Raw genomic sequence first — 25,049 nt, 5'->3', positions numbered from 1 at the left:
CGCTGATTGGCAGGCGGGGCCGGCGGGCGCTGAGGGCGCGCGGCTGAGGGCGCGCGGTGATCCGAGGATCCGGCGGGGCCTGGCCGGGCCTGCGGCTCCTGTGGAAAAGCGAATTGTGCCTCCTCCTCAGGGCTGCCTGAGCGGGTCGGAGACAGGAGAGCCGTGAGGTGCCAGCACGGGCCTCAGAGAAGGCCGCTGTGTTCTTGTGTTGGAAAAAAGTAATTTAAAATCACCCTGTATTTGTTATTTCTGTATTATTTAGTACAGGAATAGCTAGGCCGTGCTCCCATTGATGTTTTACAGAAGTCATTCCCTATCTTTAATCACTATTGGTTTTGTCTGTGTAATGTCTGGGATGTGGAGACCAAAGCTGTGAGTTGTTGACTGCACATGGTTTGGTTGGTGTAAAAAAATTAATATAAAGCATGAACAGTTTCGTTGCTTTTTTTAGATGCTCGAGAAAGCAAATATTTTGCCTGCCCTAGAGTATTAAGACACTATTTCAGAAACCTCTGTTACCCAGATCTTGATTTTAGCTGGTAGTAGTGACTTTGGAGCCCATCACTATATGTATAATCAAGAACTGTTTTTAGCTACGTCATTTAGCATATTTGTGTTAAACTTTTTAATTTACCATTTTATATGAGGCCTTTATGGAGTTTTGCTGTTGACTCACCTGCTATTGACCTTCTGTACTCTTTCCTTGCTGGGAAATCCTGAGGGCCCTCCCAGGTCCCTCTGCCTCCAGCCAAGAAACTGATCATTCCTTCTTCTCCTTTGCTTTAAGCAATTGTTTTCCCATGCAAGAAAGTTTCCTTATATCCCCAGGTGCTGAAATAGCATTTATATAGCATTTATACACTGACAAACTTTGTGGAGCTTGTGATTTATTTTGACTGATTACCAATGTGTTTGCAAAACCTCTTTAAAGTGCGATGATTGTTCCCTTTTATGCAGCTCGGTTGGTGAATTACAAAAATGCCAGCCAGGAATGAGATGCAGGTATGTGCTGATGGAGCAGGATATGAGTATTGCTTGTTTTAATTACTAGAATTTAATTATAAGGAAAGTCTTCAGTGTGGCAGTGCAGTGTGATAGGAAGGAATTTTCTTTTGACATGGCTTAGTGCAAAGAAGCTGGGTGGAAAGCAAGAGGAACTGGAAATTGCTAGTGATGAAAATAAATCATATGCATTTAGCAGAGGTTAATCAGCTGAGGTGATAATTAAGATTAAAATGTTGAAATCCAGTTGTAATTGAAAGAAATTTAGAATAAAGGGGCAAAATGGACAAGGTAACTCAGAAGTGTAAAATGCTAAATACACCAAGTAAGGGGCATTGATGCAACAAACACTTCTGTAGGAATTTAGTTGTAGTATGAAGAAACAAAAGCCAGTTAAGGCAAATAATTAAAATCTCAGTGCATAAGTATTTGCAGGATTAATGTATTAGATAGGGTGCTCTGTACTTAAGGTTTTACACTTAATTATTTTGTGATTCAGAATATTTGCTTCAGATGCAGGAGGTGATTGTATAAAACTTGCATCAAATTGTGTTATATCAGTGTTAAGCATGCAGTAATGCAGTTGCTTTGGTACATTGCTTACAGTTTGAAAAGTTAATTGATGAAGCTACAGGAAAAAAGAATTTCCAATCCTTAGAACAATTTCTGGCCACAGAAGAATGTGAAAATGTCTCTCACAGATGCAGCAAACAGTTTGTCAACAAATTGGACAAGCTTCTGTGTTGGGTAATGTAATAATTGCATCAAAATCATCTACAGCATCTTTGGAAGAGGGTGAAAAAGACTTTTTTCATTTAGCTTGGTTGACAATAGCAGCTGATTTAAGAACACAAAATAAATTTTATGAATGAAATCTCTCCTTCAAGCTGCAGCTAAGGTGGCTTTTGAGAACAAAAAAAGGCACCTGGTTAATTAAAGATGGGTTCTTGGGGGACTTTACAGCTTATGTTGTAATTTCGATTTCAGGCACTTGACAAACAAGAATTCAAAAACATTTCTACTGTACTGAATGCTATTCAGAAATGTGGGAGAAAAATCAGCATAGCAGGAGAAGATGGGCTCCCAGCAATGATAAAACACGGTCTTGTTGGAAGGATAAGTAAAACCATAAAGCATCTGTGAACTTCTAAATAGATATATAAAACAGATAAAGTGCATAAGCAGTGCTTTAGTGCTGAACAGCTCAGTGTGTGATTTGGTCCTTGACTGGGTCAGAATTCAGAATTTCCCATACTTTTGCAACACAGATTGTTCATATTTAAATGTTCTTTGTCAAGTAACCCCTTATGAAGGGATGCTGCTCTATCCCTTTATATGAAGGTTTTGCAAGTCATGCAATATATAATTAATTTGCAAATGCTTACAGCAGTTGAAACAAGATGGTGCATCTTCATGTGCTTTGTTACATTGCTTTTGACTGAGGAATTAGAATTTCCTGGTGCCATTTTATTTTTTTTTTCTTTGTTAATTCCCACCACAATGATTTTTCAACCTGCTCTTTCGACAGATTTTAGTGCTATTCTGATTATTTGGTCTTATTTTAACCTGCATGTTAGATACTGTAATCATTTGTAACTCAGCAAAAATTGAACAACAGACACCACTTCCTTTCTGCTTTCACCAGAGAGTTCACTGGGAAAATGAATGGCAATGTCAGATGAGAGTTACTCAATTGTCTTCTTAGCTATTTTAATAATAAACAAATAATAAATAAACAATAAAATAATAATAAACCTGCAAATAAGAAACAACTGTTGAACAACTACTGTTCCCATTGGAACTAATGTAATTTATTGAAACTGAGGTTGTTTTAGTAAGATAAATACCATTTAAAGTCATGTAGAACTCATTGTCTTTTCTTGTTTTGCAGTTACTGAAGTCTTTCTTTAGTGGTTTGAAATACATTACAAGGGCCCAAAATAATAAATAAAATTTAATAATAAACAAAACCAGGGTGATAACTTAAAGTTGTTTGATGGTGTGAATACAAGCATTATTCAACCATTATCAATTTTTGTCTGTTTTGCCTGTGTGCATGTGCCAAAGTAGATTTCCAGTTTTTGTGTTTAAAAAGTCCTTAAAATCACCTAATTTTGTTTAGCCTGAGTGAAGAATTTCAGTCTGTGGATAACATCTACTCAGCAGAGTGGAGATGCTGTTGTTGTTTCAATCATTGTAGAGTTTATATAGTTTTATTTAAGTATAATGCAAACCATTTTCCTGTCATTTTCCAGGCTATTAAAATAGATTTACCTTTCTTTTCCCTTTACATGGTCAATTGGTTTGAAAAGTTAAAAGGAATTTTGGTCCTCAGAGGAAATGAAAAGAATGAAATGCTTATAAGTCTGGCTGAAGATTTCTTCATCATGTTGCTGGTAAAAATTCATTGATAATAAAATCTGTCAAAGTGATTGTTACTAGTTTAGCAATAAAAGGGCTTTAAATATGTTTCTGTGTAATGTAATCTTGAAATTAATAGTACAATGACTTCTGAAATAGATTATAAATCATTTGGGTTAAACAGTTTGCTGTATTCATACTAATTTCTGTTCATGGCTGGCATACTGAAATAAAGTTTCAAAAACAGTAACACTAAATGCTTAATGAACAAAAATATCTTCTTGATCAAATTTTGATTATACCCATTATTGGTATGCTAATCCAGTTTATAAGATCTGTGAGTTCTCTGCATAAAAATTTTTGTCATTGGTGAAATAATTTCAGTAAATTTAACTGAAATATAATTCTGGGAGAACAAATTTTTTAGTACGGATCATCTCTTAGATTCTTTGTTAAGGAGAAAATAATTTCAAATCTTAAATGCTTTTTGATTACTTCCTTCAGATACATGCCTGTTTTTATTATGCTGTAATATTTTCTTTATCAAAATGATTTTTTTTTTTTTTTTTATTGCAGACTGTGTGTGACAGCAGACCTGAAGGTGAGCTTAAAAAGCAGAAATGAGAGTTTCAAATGTCTCTTTCTGGGCACACTAAGGACCACATTTCTAATTCCTGTGACATCAAATTTAGTTTAGGGTTTCTCTGTGGACAGATTTCCTTGGAACTTGTTGTTAGTAATAAAAAAGCACAATAAGTCTCAGAGACAGCAAATAAAATTAGTTATTCCTAAAAAAAAGTTCTTTCTAAGGTCCTGCAATAGTGATCCTTTCTTATTGACCTTGTCCTTGTGAATGTCACCCTACCCTTACCTTTCAGTGTGGCACTGAGGAGAAAGGAGAAAGTCCCCACAGACTGTTTGGTGTCATGATCAAAGTGAAAGATTCATTTCCTTGGCCCTGAGGAGATAGATTCCAGCACCTGAGTTGTATCTCAGAGAGCTGAGTTATAGGATTGACCAATTACATTTAAAAATTAATAATCCCCTGCCAAGGGGAATTACACAGTGATGCACAGGAATAGAAACATGGTTACTACAAATTGCAGTAACTGTTCTGTTTTTTATATCACTAATCCTTTGTAAAAAGACACACTGTATTTTATTTCTAAATGAAAAGGTTTCCATTCCCAAGTGTTTATGAGGGGACACCCTAATACATTCTTGATTTCAACTCTGATTTCTTTCCTGTTTGTTAGGTAAAATGCAAATACTAGAAAACTTTGTTCTGAGAACATGTTCGTTCATCGCTGATGCAAGAATTAATATTTATGTTCAGCAGGAGGTAAACATCCTTCTTTCTAAGCAGCAGTTTCCTGGGTAGTGTGTTAACAGACTTTGTGGAGACAGTTATTTAACTGTGCAGAAGCTACAAAAAAGAGAATATTGTAGTGCTTTAGGATCAGAAGGATTGTATAATGTTTCTCTGGGAATGTTTGTTGTTGTTTATGTGTTGGGGCTGTTCCAGATTATCAGCTTGTGGTGGTGGGGCTGTTTGTTTGTTGGGTTTTTTAAGAGTAAGTCACAAAATACTGATACTAAAGTTCTGGTGAGGAAACTGTACAAAAGTGTAGGAAGAAAAATGTGCCCTACAAGTCCTAGAAATAGGATTAAGGTTGTTGGTTGTAAATTTTCATTGTTTCCAGTGCTCTCCAAATTTCTTCTGTTTGTTTTAGTAACCTCAAGTTGTCAGGGGATTTTCCCCGTAAAGAAAGGGAAAGTTACAAAAAAGTCTTCTGTAAAGGCTACATCCCCAAAGGAAAGGCTTTTTAATGTTAATTTCAGGTACACTTTAGCTCAGCAATCAACTGCAGACAGAACTCTAGCTTGGGAAGATTTTCTGTGTTTAAACCTGCAAATAAGAAACAACTGTTGAGCAACTACTGTTCCCATTGAAAAGAATGTAATTTATTGAAACTGAGGTTGTTTTAGTAAGATAAACACCATTTAAAGACATGTAGAACTTGTCTTTTTTTGTTTTGCAGTTACTTAACCGGTTGCTTTCTTCAATGAAATAACATTACAAGGTCCCAAAATAAGAACAACTCAAAGTTTAACAAACTTACTTTATATTTAATCTTGCTCCTTCTTTTCCACTCTTCTTAGGTAATAAAAAAACTGAATTTATTGCTTGACAAGATCCCTCGAGATGCCAGGAAAAAGATACTTTCTACAAAGGAGATGTTGCTTGTCATGTAAATGATTTTCAGTATAATTTTTATATCATTCCATCATTTGCAGAGTTGGGAGGCAGTTTTTACTAAGCTGTTGTGCAGATTGGTCCCTGTTTAACTCAACTTCTGCACTTGCTGTTGGATTCTCAGTGTTAGTGGCTGTGTTAAGGTATTCTCATGGGTTATTCTCCATTAGAAGCCTGGATTTTCCTCTTTCCCTGTCTGAATCAGGCTTCACCCCATCCCAGTTGTCATAAAACAATTAAACTCCTATTTAGGATGTGCTTAAAGCACAGTGAATTAGTCACTGGAAGATTGGGCTGTTCACACTGGAAATCGTTTTACAGCACCTCAGGAAAGCAAACAGAATCAAATTGTATCTGTCAGGTGATTCACGTTCCCAGCAGTGCTCCCAGAGGTATTTACCCCTTGGAAGTCTTAGAGTTCCATGGAATCAGGGGTTTGTCTCATACATTGAAAGTTTTATTACAAACTTTTCTTCTGGGCCTTGTGTTGCTGTCACATTTTGACGAAATGTTCTTCTGTTTGGCAGGAGTGAAATGGGGAGGACAATTTTGGATGCTGGAGGTGAGCATGGGAATTAATTTAATATTGAGCTTCTTAAAAATTAGATGCAGACTCATTAGGAAACCAGAGAAGGCATTTGGAAGCTGTGGAATGCTATGGTTAGGTTTATCTGAAAAATATAAATACTGCATGAAAACAGTCTGCAACCTGCAATGTTTCTGTGTGGTCAGTGTATGGAAAACTCATTGAAGATTTTGGTTTTTTTAGAATGAAAGTTTTCAAATAGGAAAAATTATAAAGAAGTTAATCTTTGAGGCTGTGAGGTGTGGCCATGGGTGGTAATAGTGCTGTAACTTCCCTCAGGGATCACTTTGGTATCCAACAATTCCTCAGCTCAGAGAAATGAAAGTTGAAAACTTCTCTCTCTTGTTTAAAGACCTGGTGTGGCTCTGACAGTCCTGAAAAGTTTGGTTGGTTTAATTTTGAAAAATAACTTGTTTAGTCATCATTATTCCCATACTTTTTCTAATTATCTTTTATGGGTTACATATTTGCATCTAATGGGATCTAGATTATGTTCAGCACTGCTTACCCCAGTTTCCTGAGAATATTTTCCACCTCAGTAGTTATTTCAATCTGCTCTTGCTGTGATTTCTGTTGTGCTGCAGACTATGACACACAAGTGGCCATCACAGAAGCTCTGTGCAGAATGGTGTCAGAGAAGCAAAGGGCAGTTCTGGCCTCCCAGTGGTTTCCCATGGAGTTTGTGTCCACTGCATTTAAAGGAATTAAAGATTCAGAATTTGAGACAGTAAGTCACATGAAGAATATTTCCAGAGAGGGAAATTTCCATTTTCCAGTTATTTAAGAAATTTCTGTGTTTTAATAGGATTGCAGAAAATTTCTTAACCAGGTGAATGGCATGCTTGGAGACAAAAGAAGGTAAAACTAATTTTTTTATGCTGATATATTTTCTTTTTTTGGGTTTTATGTTGTGATTAAATTTCATGTTGCCTCCTTGGGGTAAAAATGACTTTGCTGGGATCTCTAAGTCTCTAAAGTTTGTGAAGGCACAATCCATTTGCTATGTTCAGATCTGCAAAATTTATTTACGGCATTGTAAAATACTTGAAAAAATATTCTTTTCTTACAGGGTTTTTACATTCCCATGTTTATCAGCAGCTCTTGATAAGCATGAGGTAAGGTATTCTGCCTTCTAGTTAAGAATAAATAGAGATAAAATAAGAAAATTAAATTTTTTCAGAAGTATACAAATAGGCATGGACTGAAAGTTTGTCAAGGGTTCAGACCAACATGAAGCTTCTTAGCTGGTAGTGATCAATGCTCTCTGCTCTTACTGTTTTATCTTATTCTTTTTGTTTTAGCTCCAGATACCATTGGATGAAAACCTGGAAGAGTTTTGGATTGATTTCAATGTTGGCAGCAGGAGTATTTCCTTCTATGTGGCAGCAGAGGATGCAGTAAGCTGAGTTCTGTCTCCCACTGGGCTGTCCTGGGGCAGCAAATAAACATTCTTTGGAGTGTGTTAGAATTTATTTCCCCATGTTCAACATGTTGAACTTATGTGTGCATTCTAGTGTTGATGGGGCTAAAATCAATCCAGATTTGTTGATATTTAGATCAAATAATTTCACAGTAATGAATTCTCAGTGCTGTTCAGGAATAGTTTAACACATGCATAGGGAGCAATGGTGAAGCACAAGTTCTGTCACTCTGTGTAACAGAGGTTTAAAAAGTTGGAAGTTTGTCCTCACTGAATGACTTTGTCACTGGATTTCTTTTAATTGTAATATAATACTTTTCTATCTTTCAAAATGTATTTTTCATGTAAGGATCTTCAGTGGGAAACAGTCATTATTCAAGATGATGATGTCAACATGTACAGCCTGGAAGGTATTTGAGCTCAAAAATGGGGCCTTTTGTTGTGTTCAAACTTGGATTTTCAATCTAATTTCAAATGGATTAATCTTAAAGTACTGACTTAATTCTAGCAAAGTGGAATTCTCACTTAAAATATTGTAGGAACTGTTTTTATCAGTGCAGTCACATCTGCACTTTGAGCAGGCTGGTGTGATTTTGGGAAAATAATGTAATAATCATGTCTTAGAGTTATTTCAATCCCAAGTAAGGCATAAGACAATGACAGGTAACAATATTGCTTTTGAACTTGTTAGAACAGTAAATACCTGTAATTTGTCTGCAGCTATAGTAAGTAACCCTTGAAGAAGATTCTGTGGAGTAATATACAGCATAAGTATTTCTAAAAGATTAATTATTGAATTGTTTTACTAACAAAATTATTCTAGATTAGAGGGAATTAAATAAAATATTAATCTTAGTACCTGAACTGAAGAATCTGTCATGTGTTGACAAAGGTTATATGAGATGCTGTTAAATTGAAATGAAACTGCTTTTCAAATTTTGTTTTTGTCCAGAAAAAGATTCAAAGAAATTATTAACAATAGATCTAAAAAGCCCAATGAGTGTGGGCACTCTTGAAGGAAGGAAATTTCTTTTATATTTTGATTCTATCTTGGAAATCAAAGATGTGCTCATAAAGATTTATGGATTTCAGAAATGTAAGGTAAGATTTAAACACATTTTGAATAGTTTTTAATTGATTCAAACTCAGTGTCTCATTGCTATATAACTGTTCCAGCTGTGATTATTGGTATCTCTCCATACCAAGAGTTTCTCATTAACAACACTGCTGCAGAACTGCATCATGTGTTAAGCTTTGGGGAAGATGCTTAATAAGGACAAGAGGAAATGGCCTCAAGTTGCACCAGGGGAGGTTTAGGTGGGATTTCAGGAAAATCTTTCCACTGAAAGGGTTGTCAAGCCCTGGCACAGGCTGCCAGAACAGTGACTCCATGTGACACATGAGGATGTGGCACTTGGGGACATGGTTTAGTGGTGGGCTCAGCAGTGCTGGACTCAATCACCTGAAATGCTTCTTTTATTCCAAGATTGAAAACCAATTGCAACAAAAATCACCAGGCTGGAACGAGAACACCATACCTTAATGTCAAATTTCTGCATATTTAATTTTCCAGAAACACGACCTGGTTGTTACACATGCTTTCAGAAATGACTCACGAGCTGTCTTGTTTTGCAGTGCAGTTAACACTCATGAATTTACTCATTTAGTATAACATTTTTGGCGAGCCACACCTTACTCCTTGCTGCTTGTAACAAACTGCTTTGTCCTGAAGTCTGACTGAGGAACTCAGGAGGGATGAAACTTCTGTGAATTTGTAGAATCTGTTTTCCTCTGTTATTTGATTTCAGACGCTTATGATCTCTCACTTAAATATTTTGTTTCTTGTTTTAAAAAAGAGCAAAGTGTTTATTTTGACATGCCCCTTTGCAGGAGTTCAGCAAGAAGCAGTCTGCATCAGTAGCCAAAACAACTGTCCACATTGTCTTTGATGAAAGTGGATCACAGGTATTCTACCTCAGTGTGCTGAGATGATTTCTTGGGGTTTAATTAGTTTGATTATTTATAATTTATAATCATTCACAGTAAAAAAAAGGACTTCAAAATATCAATAAATATAGATACATGTAAAGCCAGACAAGTGGTACCTAGTATGCATGCATTGTTTTTTTGGGGAGATATTAATATCCAAATCATAGAATAAAACAGACAGATATGCACAGGGCAAGTTCTTTTGTGTGCATTGTTACTTAAAAACTCATCCTTGTAACAAAAATAGCAAATAGGTTGGAAGCTTTTCATACTAAAAGTCTGTAACCTCTGAAGTTTATCAGAATCTCCAGTGGGTGATGTGTTACTTAGGGTAAAGAAGTTACTCTGTGTGTTTGTATAAAAATAAAACATTATAAAATCCAAATATTGTATTCAAATTGAAAGAAATTAAAATATTCCATAGGTACTGGTACCAGAAAGTCAGTTGTCACCAGGTTTGCAAGAAAAATCTGGAGAGGAGGAGAAATTCAGTAAATACAAAACCCAGCAATCTCTTGGAAATTTGAGGACTCAGAGTAAAAATAACAGTCAAGAAAAACTCAGAGGTGATTCCTCCAAGGTAAATGGATTGTCAAAACAAAAAGGAGTAGAGAGAAAATGCATGTCAGTTTAAATATTTGTAATATTTAATAGTCTAAACCCCTTCTTATTTTTACAGTTGGAATATAGTTAGTTCTGTAATAAGGGTTTGGTTGTTTTTCCTATGACTTGACACTAACCTGTAAAAATCTTTTTGCTGAAAAATATGTTAGTATTTTGAAGCTACAGTAATGTGATAGAAGTAAAAAGGAATTGTTAATGATCTTTAGGTCATGATGCTCTGAGAATTCTCTTTAGTGAGAAGTTTTTGAGGGTATGCTCAAATGTCCCAGTATGGAGAAGTTAGGTATGGCCTCAGAGACTGCTGGGGAGGGGCTAAAACCTGCAACAGTTCCCGTTTCACGGTGCAGCAGTGGCTGTCTTGCAGTTGTTCATAAACCTGTTTCTCCTTAGTTTGTAGCTTTGCAGAATCTCCAGGGGATCCCTTGGTGAACAAGGGGCAGGATTTGCCCATAATTCATTGAATTAATTTAGAAAACAAAAATCATGAATCTCAGTTTAAAAATATTTTGTTGAAATGTAACTGCATAAAAATCACGTTACCTTGGTGTCTGCAGCAGCAGCAATTGACAAACCAATAATAGAAAGTGTCAAGAGACTCTTGGCAATAAATTTGCTGAATTCTTAAATCAGTGTATTATGATCAAGTTCTTTCTGTTCCTCGAGACAACTCCATCCCGTAAAAGGAAAGTGTCTGAGGCATCTGTGCTTATTCCTGGAACAAGTGTGTCCTCAAGGAGTCCACAGTTTTTTGTCAGCACATGTAAGTCTGCAAGTGCTTTCAGGGTAGAAATACACTCTAGTGTTTGAAACTCAGGCATGAGCTGTGATCCTTGGCAGAGCTGGAAATGAAAAGGAGAAGTGATAAAATCTCCTGAGCAGATGCTTTAAACTTGAAATGTTTAGGGGCCACTTGCTCCTGGTCCCTGGACACGGTGTGGGACGGGCTGTGCTGCATTCCCAGCTGCTGAGGGTCACCTGCCACTTCTGCTGCAGCTGTCAGGCAGCTGCTGCTGCTGGAGCCAGCTCAGAACTCAGTAAAAATCTACTACAATGAAGTCTTTATATAGAAACCAACTATTTTCTACCAGAGCCAGCCTAAAACAAGCTTTGCTTTTACCTCTGGACATCCACAGTCTGTGGTCTATTAACAGAATTGGAATCAATGGAATTATTAAAGGTCCATGAGGAGCTGGTATCAAAACTCACCAGCTTTTGTTGGAGTTTATGGCATAGCTGTGATAGTGGGCAAAACTCTTCCTGTTGGAATGGGAGAACTGGTGGAATTCTAACACATCTCTGTTTTGTTTCAGCCACTCCTTTTAAAGGGAGATTTAAATTGCCTTTGGAAATGACCAGCTCTACTAAGAAGTCTGATAATGATTCAATCAATGAGAGCAGAACAAAAAATTTCTATCAGGACCCTCCTGGAGTATGCATCTCCTCTCTAGCTAAGTCTTTTTCTTAGAATGACATTAATTTATGTTTTAATTTATTCCTAATTCATGTTTTAAAGAGCTAAAGTTTTACAGACAGCAAGTCACTTTTAGAAAATAGTATGTTTATTTTATTACATTATGTTTTCTTGCCCTCTGAAATTCAGGTTTAACATGTTTGAAGTCAGACTGAGCTCTAACAAAATTAGGCATTTTGCATTCATTCACCAGTTCTCACCCCAGAATTAACTTCCTTTTTCTGGAACCTCAGTTCTTCCTTTGTGTATAGTAGGAGAAAGGTGCATGCAATAATTTCTAATTGATTATGAAGAAGTGAAATAGTCATAAAACATAGAATACATTCTCCGTTCTTCTGAAATGTTCAGCTTGCAGCATTTAAAGCATTTTTTTAGTGTATTTTTGATCAGGCATTCACTACTATAAAACAAAACTACATAGGTGTCACTGACCTGCAGTTTGAGCATATTTTTGATTATTTTTTCTTTCTGTTGAACAGTGATTATAAAATAATGTTTTTATATTGTTTCTGGTTGCAAATGTCTGTCTTGCTCAGATTCAGGTCAATCCCCAGACTATGGGACCCTGAAGCATTTTTTTGATACAGCCATGCTTTGAAAAAGACTTTCATGTACAGAATATTTTGTTTAGAGCATTTCTTTTGCTTTTATGGGCTGTAACTGGCAGTGTTACTGTGCTTTTTAGAGTGAGCAGAGATGCACAGTAGACAAGAAATTTTGTGAAACATACCAGATCAGGAAGTCAGATACAGGAATGAGGCAAAAATACAGGGTAAGGTACTGGAACAGCACTTCCACAAAATGAGAAAGTCATGTTTTATTAGAGAAAGTGTGTGGTTGTACTGTACAAGTGTGAGGTTGTACTGCTTATGGTCCTGCACTAATATTTCCTTTTGGGTGTCATTCCACTGTAGCAAATGCCTTCTGAAGAAGTTGTAAAGATTGTACAAGAGGCCACAGAAAAACAAACTTTAGGCAAGTAATTTTACAAGCTTTGATAGTCCTTACTTTTAAAATTATTTTAATTTTTTCTTTTGCCATAATAATTGACACCAAATTAATGTCTTATTTAGATGAAGTGTTAGATATTGTTCCTGATTCTCAGCCTGTTGGGAAAAGCAACAAACCTTTGTAAGTACTGGAAAAGAATTCCAAGTCATTTTTGTCACTCATTTTGAAGGGAAAATTTTCAAGCATTACCAAAATTCATATTTTGTTGCAATGTACATTTCTGTGATATCTCTAAGATATAATCATTTTCCTATTTTGTGATGCACTCTTACTGTAATTAAGACCCAAGTTCTGATAGTAGGATGGTGTTGTTTTTGTTAGGCTGCCTGGTCTTTTGGAGACTTCCTTTGATAAAACTGAAACATGGAAAAAAAGAAGATTCCCTCTTCCTGAGAAGAATGTAACAGCTGGGGACAAGCAAAAGCCAAATCTGTCACGGGCACATGCATCCCATCCAGGTGATGGTCACACTTGGTCAACTGTTGCTCTCAAAAATAGATTCAGAGAAATTAACTTGCAGTGATGCTTATTTTTCCTCTTACTACTATTGATAGTAAAAGAGCTGTGAAACAAAAAAACATTTCTTCAGCTTTTTGAAGTACCTCTCCAGATAAAGAAATTAAAAAAACAAAACCAAGAAAATTGAATTGATACCATCCTCAGTGGAGAGTCAGAGTGTTGATCATTCATCAGAAACTGTTAAATACAGAAGGGAAAAATATTGAAACTACTACTGAACCATGGTTTAAAACATTTCTTTCAGCCAGAGTATCTGACACATCTTTGCATTCTGATCTTGCACGAGAGGACCCTGATGTTCTCCTCAGAAAAGAGACTGCAATTCCAAAACAGTCAAAGACAGTGAGAGTTTCTTACTTTTGTTACTTCTACTTGGAATTAAGAGAATTGTCCAATTTTCAGTGTTTCAAAATTGGTGTGTTTACTGTCATGCAAGGGAAAGTGGTTTTCAAATTAATGTAATTGAATCCATCAGGAGACATTTAATGAAGTTTAGAGGGTTCTTAGGAACATGAAGTTCTGTTTGCAGCTTTGTTCTCCTGTTGGATGTTGTCTTAAACTGTTTTTATAGAAACCAAAGTCTAAAGAAATGGCAGATGCAGCCAAATCACTGATCAGTAAAATCAGTGACAGATACAGAGACATGAGTGATGTGAAGAGCAAGGCAAGAGATTCCCTGGGCTTAAACAGGTATGATGTGTACTATTTCCTTTTGTGCTGTCTCTGTGATGTACCCATGAATGCTGATAAATGAGAGGGACTGGCTCTTTTCATCCATCTCTTCATTGATGTTGTATTTAAATACATGAATAAATTTCCTAAGTTTGATAAGGTTTTTTTATATAGGCAGTATTCTAATGCATATATTCTAATTAGTATTTAACAAAATGTATCTTTATTTTTAGGACACATTTAAATAAATCCTGGATCTCCAAGGTAACACATTAGTGCTTTTGTTGAAATTGTTTTTAATATGTACATACATATTAAATGTATGGTGGAAGTCAGTAGGTGTAAAGGGAAAGTTCATAAATAGCCATTGAATATTAAGTATCTGTAGCTGTTAATGCTAATTATGCATTGACTGCAGATATGTTTTGCCATATTGAACTGTAGCTAGTCAACCTGATTATCCTCATTGATGAAGTTGCCTTTTGAGATGAGTGTCTATGAATGCACAGTCAAAGGCTAACTTTTCATTTATGGATAGGAAGAAGTTCAGGACAGGACCCTAAAAACTTCTTCTTTTCTTAATATAACTGCTGGTCATGTTCTGTAAGTAGATACAACATTTTCAAACACAATTTCTGATTACCCACACCTGACTCTGTGAAATGTTCATTAATTCAGTCACAAAATTGATCTGTGTGTCTGTTTGACAGGGATGATGTCTACAACTTTAACATCAGTGGGTTTGATGAGCCTACAATCAAGCTTGGAGTAAGAAATAACTGAAATTTTTTTGTTTATGAATAGAAAAGAAATCAGTCAAATGTTTTCTACTGAAAGTATAATTAAGATCTGAAAATTCAAATTATATCAGTGCACTAAGTGTGGGAGAAATTTTGCCTTGTAAATACCTCCACTGTTCTCAAATATTGAACAATATACTCTGTCTTAAGATTTTGGCCACTTCAGACTGTGATGAGATTTTTTCCTAAATCAAGAATTAAACAGTGAGTTAAGAGTATCATTATTTTAAATTATCCTGAAAGTTATTGGCATCCTTCTAATCCCCATTTTAAAGACATCTTTGTCCAGATGTTTGAGCAAAAAGAAAATCTACAGATGATAAAAGGTAGTTTTGCTTCTTGTGGCTCAGAGGAGTGAATTGAGGCAGGTTGTGAAGCAGGTGGGTGGAACTCTGGTGTTGCTTTGACATACTGAAAGCTTCAGTCAGTTGTGTTGGTTTTAATTGTCAGCTCTAATAAATAAATTGTAAGACAGAAATTAATGATCCTTAATTGCTGAGTGTAATAACTAAGAAAAAAAAAAATCTCCTTAGCAGTTACTGGCTGTTGGCCTGTTTAATTTTGCACAGATTCTATAACTAATGAAAACCTTCATTTGTTTCTTCTCTATTTGCATTTTTAGATCCAAGAATTGCGTGTGACTGAACTGAGTGTTCATACAGAGACAAACAATAAAGGGTAGGATGTTCTGTTTGGATGGCTGATTATCCTAGTACAGCCTGCACTCTCCAGCAGGCAGTCCCAGCATTCCAGGGGATGTTGCATGACAAGAATATCTTGGCTGTGTTGGTTTTTTTAAGCAATAAACATTGCTGTATTCTCCCAGGCTGTTCCTTGATGGTCCTTTGGGAAGGTGCTAAAAAGGAAAGGATGTGTTCCATGAAGGAAATAGTTCTCCTTATGGAATACTACAGGGAGAGAAACTCCTGAATAGAGGGGGATGGTTTTTGATTCATGATCCCCCTGGAAAGGGCTGTGTTGTTACTGTGTACTCCTGCTGATAACTGGGAAACAAACACAATCTTTAGGGTTTAAGGTGAGCAGGTAATTCCAAAATAATGCAAAAACAAAAGTAGGTAAATTTGTTTGAGTCCTTAATCCAGATATCATGAGAATTGCAGAAAGCTTTAGAGCAGCTATTTTAAAATGTATTGTTGAAAGGTGGATTTTATTTCTCTAATTAAGGAACAAAGCCATCAGTAAATCCAGCACAGAAGGGAAGGGAGGAAAAAAGGTAAGGCTCACATTTTTATGTGAGCATAGTTTGTCCTCCTGCCTTTAAATACCAACTATGTAAGCAGATTATATATAAAAATTAACTTACGGAATTTTTGGGGGTTTTGTAGACTAGAAGCAATCGAGACAAGCATCTCTTTAGTGACTCAGACACAGAAAACAGAGGGGATGACAGCAAGACAGAGATTAGTTGGCTGCAGGAATCCAAGAAGAAACCTAAAGCCCAGATAATTGATTACAGTAGAAGTAAAAAACCAGGGAAACCAAAGAGCACAAACAGAAGTAAGATTTTTTTTTTTCATATTTCTGAGGAATTCTGCAGTAAGTTTGTCCATAGACATGAAGTGCACAGCATGGCATGTGCTGTGTTGCAAATATCATATATTTTTGTTGTCTTGTTTCCAAGCATAAACAATTTTCAAATTAGTTCTAATCATTTATAAAGATCAATTTGCATAAATTCTGTATTTTAATGTGGAAAACTATGGGAGGATGGAAGAGGTACAAGTTGTTGTCAATTTTAAAAAGGCCTTTTTCAAAATAATGGGCTGGAAGCAGTTACTGAATCAACCAATTTGTGGGCATGAAAGTGATTCTGTTGTTTTACAGCTAAAACTAACGTCAAACATTTGAATATTTTCCTGATTTTTCAACCTTCTTGTATTCTAACAGCAAATAAATCCTCTGAACCTACTTACCACATGGATAAAGCTAAAGGCCAAAATACAAATAAGAAAAAGGTAAGTATAAATTTGTAACTAGAATTTTAAGGTATATTTAAAATCTTAGTTCCCCCCAGAAACTATTTTAAAATAATTTTTCATAAATATGTGATATTTCTCCCAGATCATTTGTTAAATACTGTTTATTCTTTTCAAGTACTGTATCTTTTCATATAATATTTGTTGGTTTTTCAGTCATGAGTGAGTTAAAATGATTTTGTATATTGGGTGCTATTTTTAGTTGACTGGTGGTTGGATTCTCTGAGCTTTGGTAAAGTTAAACCTTTTTTAAACCTTTTCAGTTACAAGTAATTAAACCAAGCTATCTGCCATTTTATCTTATCTATATGTTAATCATTCTTGTTTACTGAAGATAGTTTTATTCTTCCAAAGATAAACAAATGTAAACCCCAGGATTCAAAAACAGATGAAACAATAAAAAAATCCACCAGGACAAAACTCCCTCGAAGAGCAGCAGCAATAAAAAATTACAAAGAGCCTTCCAGTTCTGAGTCTGAGAGTGAAGAAGAGATTCCAATATGCACCTCTAAGAAAGAGAAATCCAAAATACAGGTGTACAGTTCCACTTGATTATTAAAAATCCATTCCTGCCGTGTTTTGCAAAGTAAACTCTGCTTTGTACTTGGTACTCCTGAATTTTAAGTGCCCAACATAAGCAAATTGAAGTTTAATTTTATTATTTTTAAATATTGTCCGTTTTTTTTAATGATGAGTATTGTGCTGCTAAGAAAATCAGTCCTAAATAATCTTCTTAGTCATAATAGATTTTGGTTTCTATTTATGAGATTCATTCCACTGCAAAGAAATAGTATGTGCTGTATTTTGAAAATGTGACAATATTTTGAAAATGTCCTTAAATGGGAGGGTTTAGTGAGGCAGATCTTATTGAGTTGATGTGGTAATGCTGTGTCTATACATATGCTGAATATCCAGATGGATTTTTAGTAAAGGAACACTGGTTGCTACAACATTTTCATTGTTTTAGTATAACATGTCAGTATACATGGACAGGTTCATAAACTTAATTCATTAAATCCTAAAACATCAGTAATGCCTCCAGTAATTAAGTAATTAATAAGAATAGAAATTTATGTTGAGTTAGGGAAATTCAGTGTTTATTGATGTTAGAAAACCTGATCTGCTTATGGATTTAAATACTACTGATGATGATCCTTCTGCTTGATCTATGGTATATAGATAATAAATCTGTATCTCTATCACTTTTATGGACACTGTGGTTCCAAAGATATTTATTTAACTTTTGCATTGTAATAGAAACACATGAATGGGGCAAACAAGGATTCCAAGCAGCCAAAGGTACTGCAGACTGTACCTGTGCAGCCACAGAGAGTGGATAGCTATGTGCAGAAAGCACTGGTCAAATCCAGGAATTCTGCAGAGCAGAAGGAAGTGGAAATTCCTTCAGCTGAGAGCCCTGCCTCCATTGAGACAATGAGATGTAGGTATTTTCACTTCTGATTTCTTGCAGCATTGAATCAAAAGGTGGCAGTTAATTTAGGGTTATCACATCAGTACAATTTTACATTTATTTCTTGTTTTAAAATGAAATCACATAATTCCAGTTGTTCCACATAATTTAAGGAATTTTATCAATATGTCACTAACACTTCTGTGGGTTGGTGCAGTTATTTGACATCAGGATAATACAGAAACATTTTGTCAATGTTAGAACAAATCTGGTACTGCTGAAACAGTGGCAGAGGGAGAAAGGGGAAGTGTGGCAAGGCCTGTGCCAAATTCCACCCATCTGAGATTTGGAAATTCCCAGGGCAGGGAGCAGTGTGGGGCTTTGGCTGCCCTTGTTTAACTCCCAGTGCTGGTGCTGACAGTGCAGGAACTGTTTCCCAGGTGCTGAGAGAGTGTCAGATGTCAGTCCAGAGCACAGCTCCAGTGAGAGGTCGCTTGGTCTGCAGGAGTCACCACCAGAAGATGAGGAAGTGCTAAACTCTGAGAGAGCAACCTCTCCCAATAATTTCTGTCCACAAAACAAGAGTTTGCAAAGTCTGGCTGTAACTCAGTCCCCTGAGACAGCAGTTACAAAGTTGGCATTTGGAAGGAAAAGCTTCTCACCAGTTTTAACTGAAGCATCTTTGGTAAGAGCATTAACCTTTCTCAAGATTTGTTGTAACTGAAATTGTTCCATTTGGCTGCCACCTGTTTTTTGCTTCTCCTCTCAATAATGTTTGGGGTTTTTTTGTTCATGCGCAGCTCAGCTTAACCACATATAAAACTGTCAGTGGCAAAAATTCCAAGGGAGCTGCAGCAGAAACCTGTAATAATAATGAAGATTCAAGTTTCCAACATTGCTTTTCAGACACATTTTCTGTTAAAGGAAAGCTTCAGGATATCACTAAGCCTATCCCCAAAAATAAGGAAGAGGTATGTTCCTAAATTCTTTGCTCTTCAGAAGAGACCTGCAGCTCTTTGCTTTATCAGTTTACAGGTAGTGAGGTTTAAGGGACATCTCCTTCAAATAATGATTTTTTTTTTTCTTAATGTGTAGCTCAGTTTAGCAACATATAAAACTGACAGTGGAAAACGTGCTAAGGGAGCTGTGCTGGAAACAGGGAATAACAACGAGGATTCAAGCCTCCAGTCTTGCTTTTCAGACACAGTATGTGCTAAAGGCAAACTCCAGGATCCCACCAAACCTCTCACTAAAAGTAAAGAGGTGAGTTGGGACATTCCTTGCTCTTCAGAAGAGAGCTGCAGCTTGGCATCTCTGTTATCTCCTTTCCAGGTGCTGAGATTTAAGGGAAATGCATCTCAGGATTTAACAGAGATTTTAGCACCTGCTAATAGTTAATTTTTAAATATTGGAGATTAATTAGATAATTGTTTATCATATGGATAGAATGAACTAATTATATCCCAACAAGATCAGTTGCAATTCATATTTTAAAAAAATAACAGGGAGTAAATATTTTCTTAGTAACTTCCAATAAAAAATAAATTATTTTTCACGACATAAATGTAAGTTTCTGATGGAGACTTCTAAAAGAATTTTAATGTTGAAGCTAGTAAATAAATCAGTGACTTTTCTTTTAGGATTATGTAGCAGCATCCCCACTGTCCAGCAGGAGTAAAGTACAGTCTTGGATTAGAGAACCTTATTCCCCCATGAATGAGTCAGGTACAGACATCTAAATTAAAGCAGAAGACTTCCTATGTGTCTCCATAAGGGTGGAGAAAAATGTTTTATTTGGCATAATAATATGGCCAAAGTTTTTAAATCTTATTATATTTTATATATTTTCAGTATTATTCCATTTGTACTCTTTTTCTTGTTTTCTCTGTTTTAATTGTCAAAAAAAACCCCTGAAAATCAGGCTCCAAAATGCAGCTTTAGTAAAGAGTTAGTTGTCCTCTAAATAAAAAGTTAAAGGCATTCCTACTGATGCTGGGAAAAAATGGGGGCAATGGTTTTATCCCAAAAAAATCCCAGACTTGCTCATCAGTCAGAGTTATTTCAACCAGCCTTCTATAAATGCAATGGTTTTGAATTTCTGTATAATTCTCATGTTTTAAAGCATCATATTTTAATACATCCTCCTAGAGTTTGCATCCAATATGTCAATAAAACCATCTTTTTCCTCCCATCTCATTGTTCTAAAGAATGCTAAAATTCAGCCTTGTTTCCATGTTTATTGAAGGGCCAAGTGTACAGACATTCCACAAAAGAACTTATCACAGCACCACAGAAAGCAGCTCTGATGAGGCAGAAACAAGCAAAGAGGAGGAAAAGAAAGGAAGGAGAAGAATAAGCTTACAGCCCAAAAAATTATTTAAAACAGATGATACTGCTACTTGCAGAGGTTGGTCATGGACTGACAGTGCAAAGTTTTAAAATAATGTGACAAATTCAAGTTTTAACAAGGATACAGAATAGCCATAAAAAGAGAGACTGGATCTATATAAAAAGTCAGAAAATTGATATGCAAATAGAAACTGGTTTCAGCCATCTGATTGGTGACATTAATTTATATAGAACAAAATCTGTCCAAGACCCTGTGCTAACTTCTGACTGGGAACTTTATAATACTGAATTTGACATTATGTTTTTGTTCTCTTCAGTGTCTGAAAGTGTCTCCACTCAATCTGTAAATGACCTGTGTGGTTTGGATGGGGAATTCTGGAAGCCTGATTGCTCAACCATCAGCATTTGTCAGCAGCTCCAGAAAGAATTTACCAAGAAAATTGAGGCAAGACCCTTCATGTGCATCACTTGGGGGGTACATGAGCACATGGGGCACAGCTTGGCTTGCACCACACAATTACATTTTTAAAAAGGGATTTGTTGTGATATTAAGCAGTCACAGTACTGAACGTATTACAGGGGTTTTTTTTCCTAAAGTGCAAATAATCTGAATTTCATGTTGAAACATCTCTTAGAACCGCTCCCGGAAAATGGATAATTTTAATAAGCAAACACTGAGATCTGCCCATCAGCATTTGGCAACAATGAGTTACCAACTCCATGAATGCAGGTCAGTAATGGCAGATTTCTGTTAAAACATCCTTAAAATGCAGTGAATATCTTCTGCAGCTAACCTTGTTTGTTCTGGTAGGATGAGGCAGTTGGATGAATTTCATTGTACTCTCACTGAGGAACTTGAGAAATTTGAAAAGGACTCTCAGTCCCTGAAAGTCATGGAAAAAGAATTCTTGGTTTGTATTTTAGTTGTTTGATCATGGGTAAGAGGGAATTTTGGTGGAATCTATAGATCATTCACATCATCTTTAACTTAATATCATTAATTTTGGTTTTCAAAGCCGTTACCTTTTTGCTCCTAGTTGGGTCAAGTTTCAGATAATGTATTTGGGGTGTCAGGATGCTCAAGGTCACTCTGTTTTCCTACATGTATCAACTATATGAATTCCTGTATGCTTTTCCTTCCTAAACTCCTACAAGTACTTTAATGGGCTGGGTTTTTCCAGCTCCTGAGGGGGCTGTGTAACTCCTGCCTCTTCTGTGTTGAGTCTGTGGTTGTCATTTTGTTCATATTAGAAATTAATGACTTTTAGTTTGGAAAATCAGTTCCCATTGATTAGCATCTCTTAATATTTTTCTTTCCAGACCTTTTGGAAAAAGCATTCCCACACTTTTAGTACGTACATGAAAAATGAGCAGCAGAGGTCAGTAGGGTTCACTAATCCTGGGATGAGATTGGTTCTGTTCACTTGAGGGAGATCAGCACAACTCCTCTTCTCTCTGCAACTTCTTCCATAAAAGAGAGATGATTGATGGGGAAATGAGATTAAATGAGATTAAAATGTTCATGTAACTATTCTCCAGCTAAATTTCTCCACATACCTGAGGGACTGTTCCAGCAGTAACAATGATGGGGATATTTATCCATGCTTTAAATGCAAATAGACTCTTAACAATGGGATGTATTTGTGCTCTGTGTAGGAAGTTCTTATGTAGCAAAGCTGTTTGAACTGCCTTTGTTTCTTTAGAGTTCAGATTCTTAAAACTTCCTTTGAAAAGAATATCTGCTATTCTGTTGGCTGTGAAGAAAATGTTTTTACTTCAGAGGTATGGTGAACTTCTGTTTTGCTCATTTTAATAATTCCTCAATTGTACTCACAGATACCAGTAATGACTTTGTTCCTGAAGATTTTATCCTCAGCATTGTATTAATGATCAATAATATTTTTAGCTTTTATCATAAAATATCCCTTAATGTCATAATATTCAGTGTTTATGCCTAGATTTCACCCATTGCAAGGTGTGTGCAGTTATCAGGACTTATCCTGGATTCTGTGACTTTGTTTATTGGTGTTACTCATCCAAGAAAGGAAAAAATTTAAAACATCCTTTTCCATAGGCAGGTGGCTGCATGTGCATGTGTATCTCTTGGTTATGACACATTTAGGGATTTCATTGTTTGCTTGAAAATGTGGTGGCAGTTGGGGGCAAGGAGATGCATTCAGTGGTTTTTTTTTTTTAATAGATGCATCTGATGAAAGAAGACATAAAAGGACTCCAAGATAAATTTCTAAAAGAAATGGTAAATAAATTTATCTTGTCCTAATTTTTGTTTATTTTTTGAGGTTTGAACACTACTAAAATTTTGATTTCTAGTCCCCTAACAAAAATAAAAATTAGTCAGAATGCAAATGTCATTGACTTATATTTGAAACCTTACCTGGATGATGGGAGCTGCAGGAAGAGAGACTTGTTTAGTTCTGAGTCTTAATGTTGAAAAATATCTTTGATATGTTAAGCAGCATGTACAGTGCACCAGGATTGCAATACTTTAAATAAAATCTGTTCTTTTCAAAAGCATGTGATAAATGGGATAAGTGATAAAAGTGATAAATGTAATTGTTTTGTGCAGCAAGAAGAGGAGCTGTGTAACGTTCGCAGGGGATTGCAGACCTTGTTTCAATCAAAGGCAGAATTCTGAAGTGATTTTCCAGATTCCTTCCTGAAATTCCAGGTGAATACAAACACTTTTGTCATGGAAAATACAGTAACTTTTTTTTTTTTTTTTTTCCCTCAAGGAAACTACTGTAATGAAGGCATATTTTCCTTAATAATATTAAAATCTGTGTGGACAAGATTTATCCACTCACCTGTGAGATTTGGAATTATTTTACCAAATCTGCTAAAATATAATAAGCCATTTTATTTTTAGCACATGCTATTTTTAAATAACTCTTTAACAATTTTTATAGGTTACTAAACTGACTTTTAGAGAAATCACTTTGAATTTCACTTTGAATCTACGTTTTGGGTCTGATTGAGGATACAAGTCAGGAATTATTTAGGGACCAAATCACCTGGTTTGATCTCAGTCCTGCTTGTCTGTGGTGTTAGACTTCAGTAGGATTTTCTGAGAGAGAACACTTGTGTTAGGACTGTGTTTCAAATAGTTCTATTAAACTTAAGTAAAAAAATAAAACTGCTGTTCTGTTGGGTTTTTTACTCCATGTCATTATTATTTTGCTTTAAATTAGTAAGAAGTCAGATAAAGCTGCTGTTCAAATATTTTGGGTAAGAATTTTAAAGCCACAAGGCTGTGTTGTCTCTGGAAATAATACTGAAATTTCCAGTAAATAATTTGGTCCAGTCATTCCATTTGCATCAGTGCACAAATGTTTTCTGAGCTGCTGGTTTTTGTGTGGGTTTTTTAAGGTTTTTTTGAGCTTGTGCTCACTGTGATCTCCACTAGATGGACTCTGTGAGATGTTAAACATTTCTTTCCACTGGTCTGATTGAATTATATCTGAATGAAACAGGACTTTTCTCTAAACTTTACAAGGTTTTAAAAGTGCACTGCAAGGCCTGAATTCTTTCTTACAATGAGGGCATGTGAGAAGAATAATACTACTCCTGTTTTTAGTTAGTGACAGGAATTGTGCACTGCAGGCTGTTTCTCTTTCCCTTTGGGAGAACAGCCTCCCTCTACCCTCTGAGGTGTGATCCCAAATTCCAGCAGGCACCATGCACAATCCATGGCCATGGGGGTGTCCAAATCCCCCAGCAGCAGCAGGCAGGGCTCAGTGCCAGGGCTCAGTGGCTCTGCCATTGTCCCAGGTTGTGCCTCCCCAGCAGCAGAGCAGAGGCTGGGCTGGCTGAGGGAGGCCAGAGCCACTCAGAGCTCCCCCAGGGTTCAGGTGCAGCAGTGACACAGCTCAGGAGCACTGTTTGACATGTAAAAGCTGCTCTAAGCTATCCTTACAATATTTTTCTTTTTATTATGTTTTTCAATATAATTTTAATGTGTTTTGTATCATATTTATTGCCAGGGGAAGTGTGCATCCCTGCTAAACAGGACATGCTGTACATGGATTATTCACCAAGTATAGTTTGTAATTAACAGTGGCTCATCTGCTCTGCTCAAACTGAAAATTATTCTTCTGCTGAAGAAACTTTGCTCTCCTTTCTGTTTAGCCTTTTTGTATACTGCACCTGGACTATCATTATATTGTTGTTAAGAATTAATCCTATATTATTAATAATTAAATGATAGATATATGTATGTTGAAAGGCTAGTTATGATGTTACATATTTCTGTGAAAAGACAGAAGTTTAAAAATTACAATAAAGAGGAAAAAAAATCTTTGATCAAGTGATGGGGTCATTCAAGTCTTCAGCTGATAGTCAAGTAAGACAAACATTAAAATGTTGACACCACCTCTCCCAGGAGTTCTTAGTTCCTTCTGCCACTGCACTGACCCAGACTTTGTGTTGCACTGTGTGTCCTTGCCTTCCATTCCTGCCTGACAGCTTCTCCAGGAGCAGCTCCAGCTCCTGTGATTCCATCCCCACCTGGGACAGGACAGGCACTCTGTGGGGCTGTTCCCCACCTCACAGCAATTCAGTAG

At 36.1% G+C, this 25,049-nt stretch overlaps 1 protein-coding gene across 1 annotated transcript; it reads left to right on the top strand.

Annotated features, from left to right (window-relative positions):
• Window positions 1–946: 946 nt before the first annotated feature.
• On the top strand, window positions 947–24,765 carry SYCP2 (synaptonemal complex protein 2). The gene is made up of 45 exons (XM_056507766.1): window positions 947–1,002; window positions 1,609–1,749; window positions 1,990–2,118; window positions 3,294–3,398; window positions 3,940–3,964; window positions 4,620–4,705; window positions 5,527–5,615; window positions 6,148–6,182; window positions 6,791–6,933; window positions 7,012–7,064; window positions 7,276–7,321; window positions 7,508–7,603; window positions 7,976–8,036; window positions 8,579–8,727; window positions 9,517–9,591; window positions 10,040–10,195; window positions 10,903–10,999; window positions 11,550–11,668; window positions 12,625–12,685; window positions 12,784–12,841; window positions 13,043–13,179; window positions 13,485–13,582; window positions 13,812–13,930; window positions 14,146–14,176; window positions 14,451–14,515; window positions 14,623–14,680; window positions 15,335–15,390; window positions 15,898–15,946; window positions 16,059–16,230; window positions 16,621–16,688; window positions 17,064–17,243; window positions 17,967–18,150; window positions 18,561–18,805; window positions 18,921–19,091; window positions 19,216–19,383; window positions 19,761–19,845; window positions 20,366–20,527; window positions 20,787–20,914; window positions 21,105–21,199; window positions 21,281–21,380; window positions 21,790–21,848; window positions 22,173–22,251; window positions 22,670–22,726; window positions 23,057–23,158; window positions 24,471–24,765. Exons 1-44 carry the CDS (start codon window positions 979–981, stop codon window positions 23,123–23,125), a joined length of 4,383 nt encoding a protein of 1,460 aa, XP_056363741.1. The 5' UTR covers window positions 947–978; the 3' UTR covers window positions 23,126–23,158; window positions 24,471–24,765.
• The last annotated feature ends 284 nt before the right edge of the window (window positions 24,766–25,049 follow it).

The sequence above is a fragment of the Oenanthe melanoleuca genome, chromosome 20 (assembly GCF_029582105.1).
Source record: "Oenanthe melanoleuca isolate GR-GAL-2019-014 chromosome 20, OMel1.0, whole genome shotgun sequence".
In the NCBI taxonomy this organism is placed as follows: Eukaryota; Metazoa; Chordata; class Aves; order Passeriformes; family Muscicapidae; genus Oenanthe; species Oenanthe melanoleuca.
This window is presented reverse-complemented; position numbering and strand designations above follow the sequence as displayed.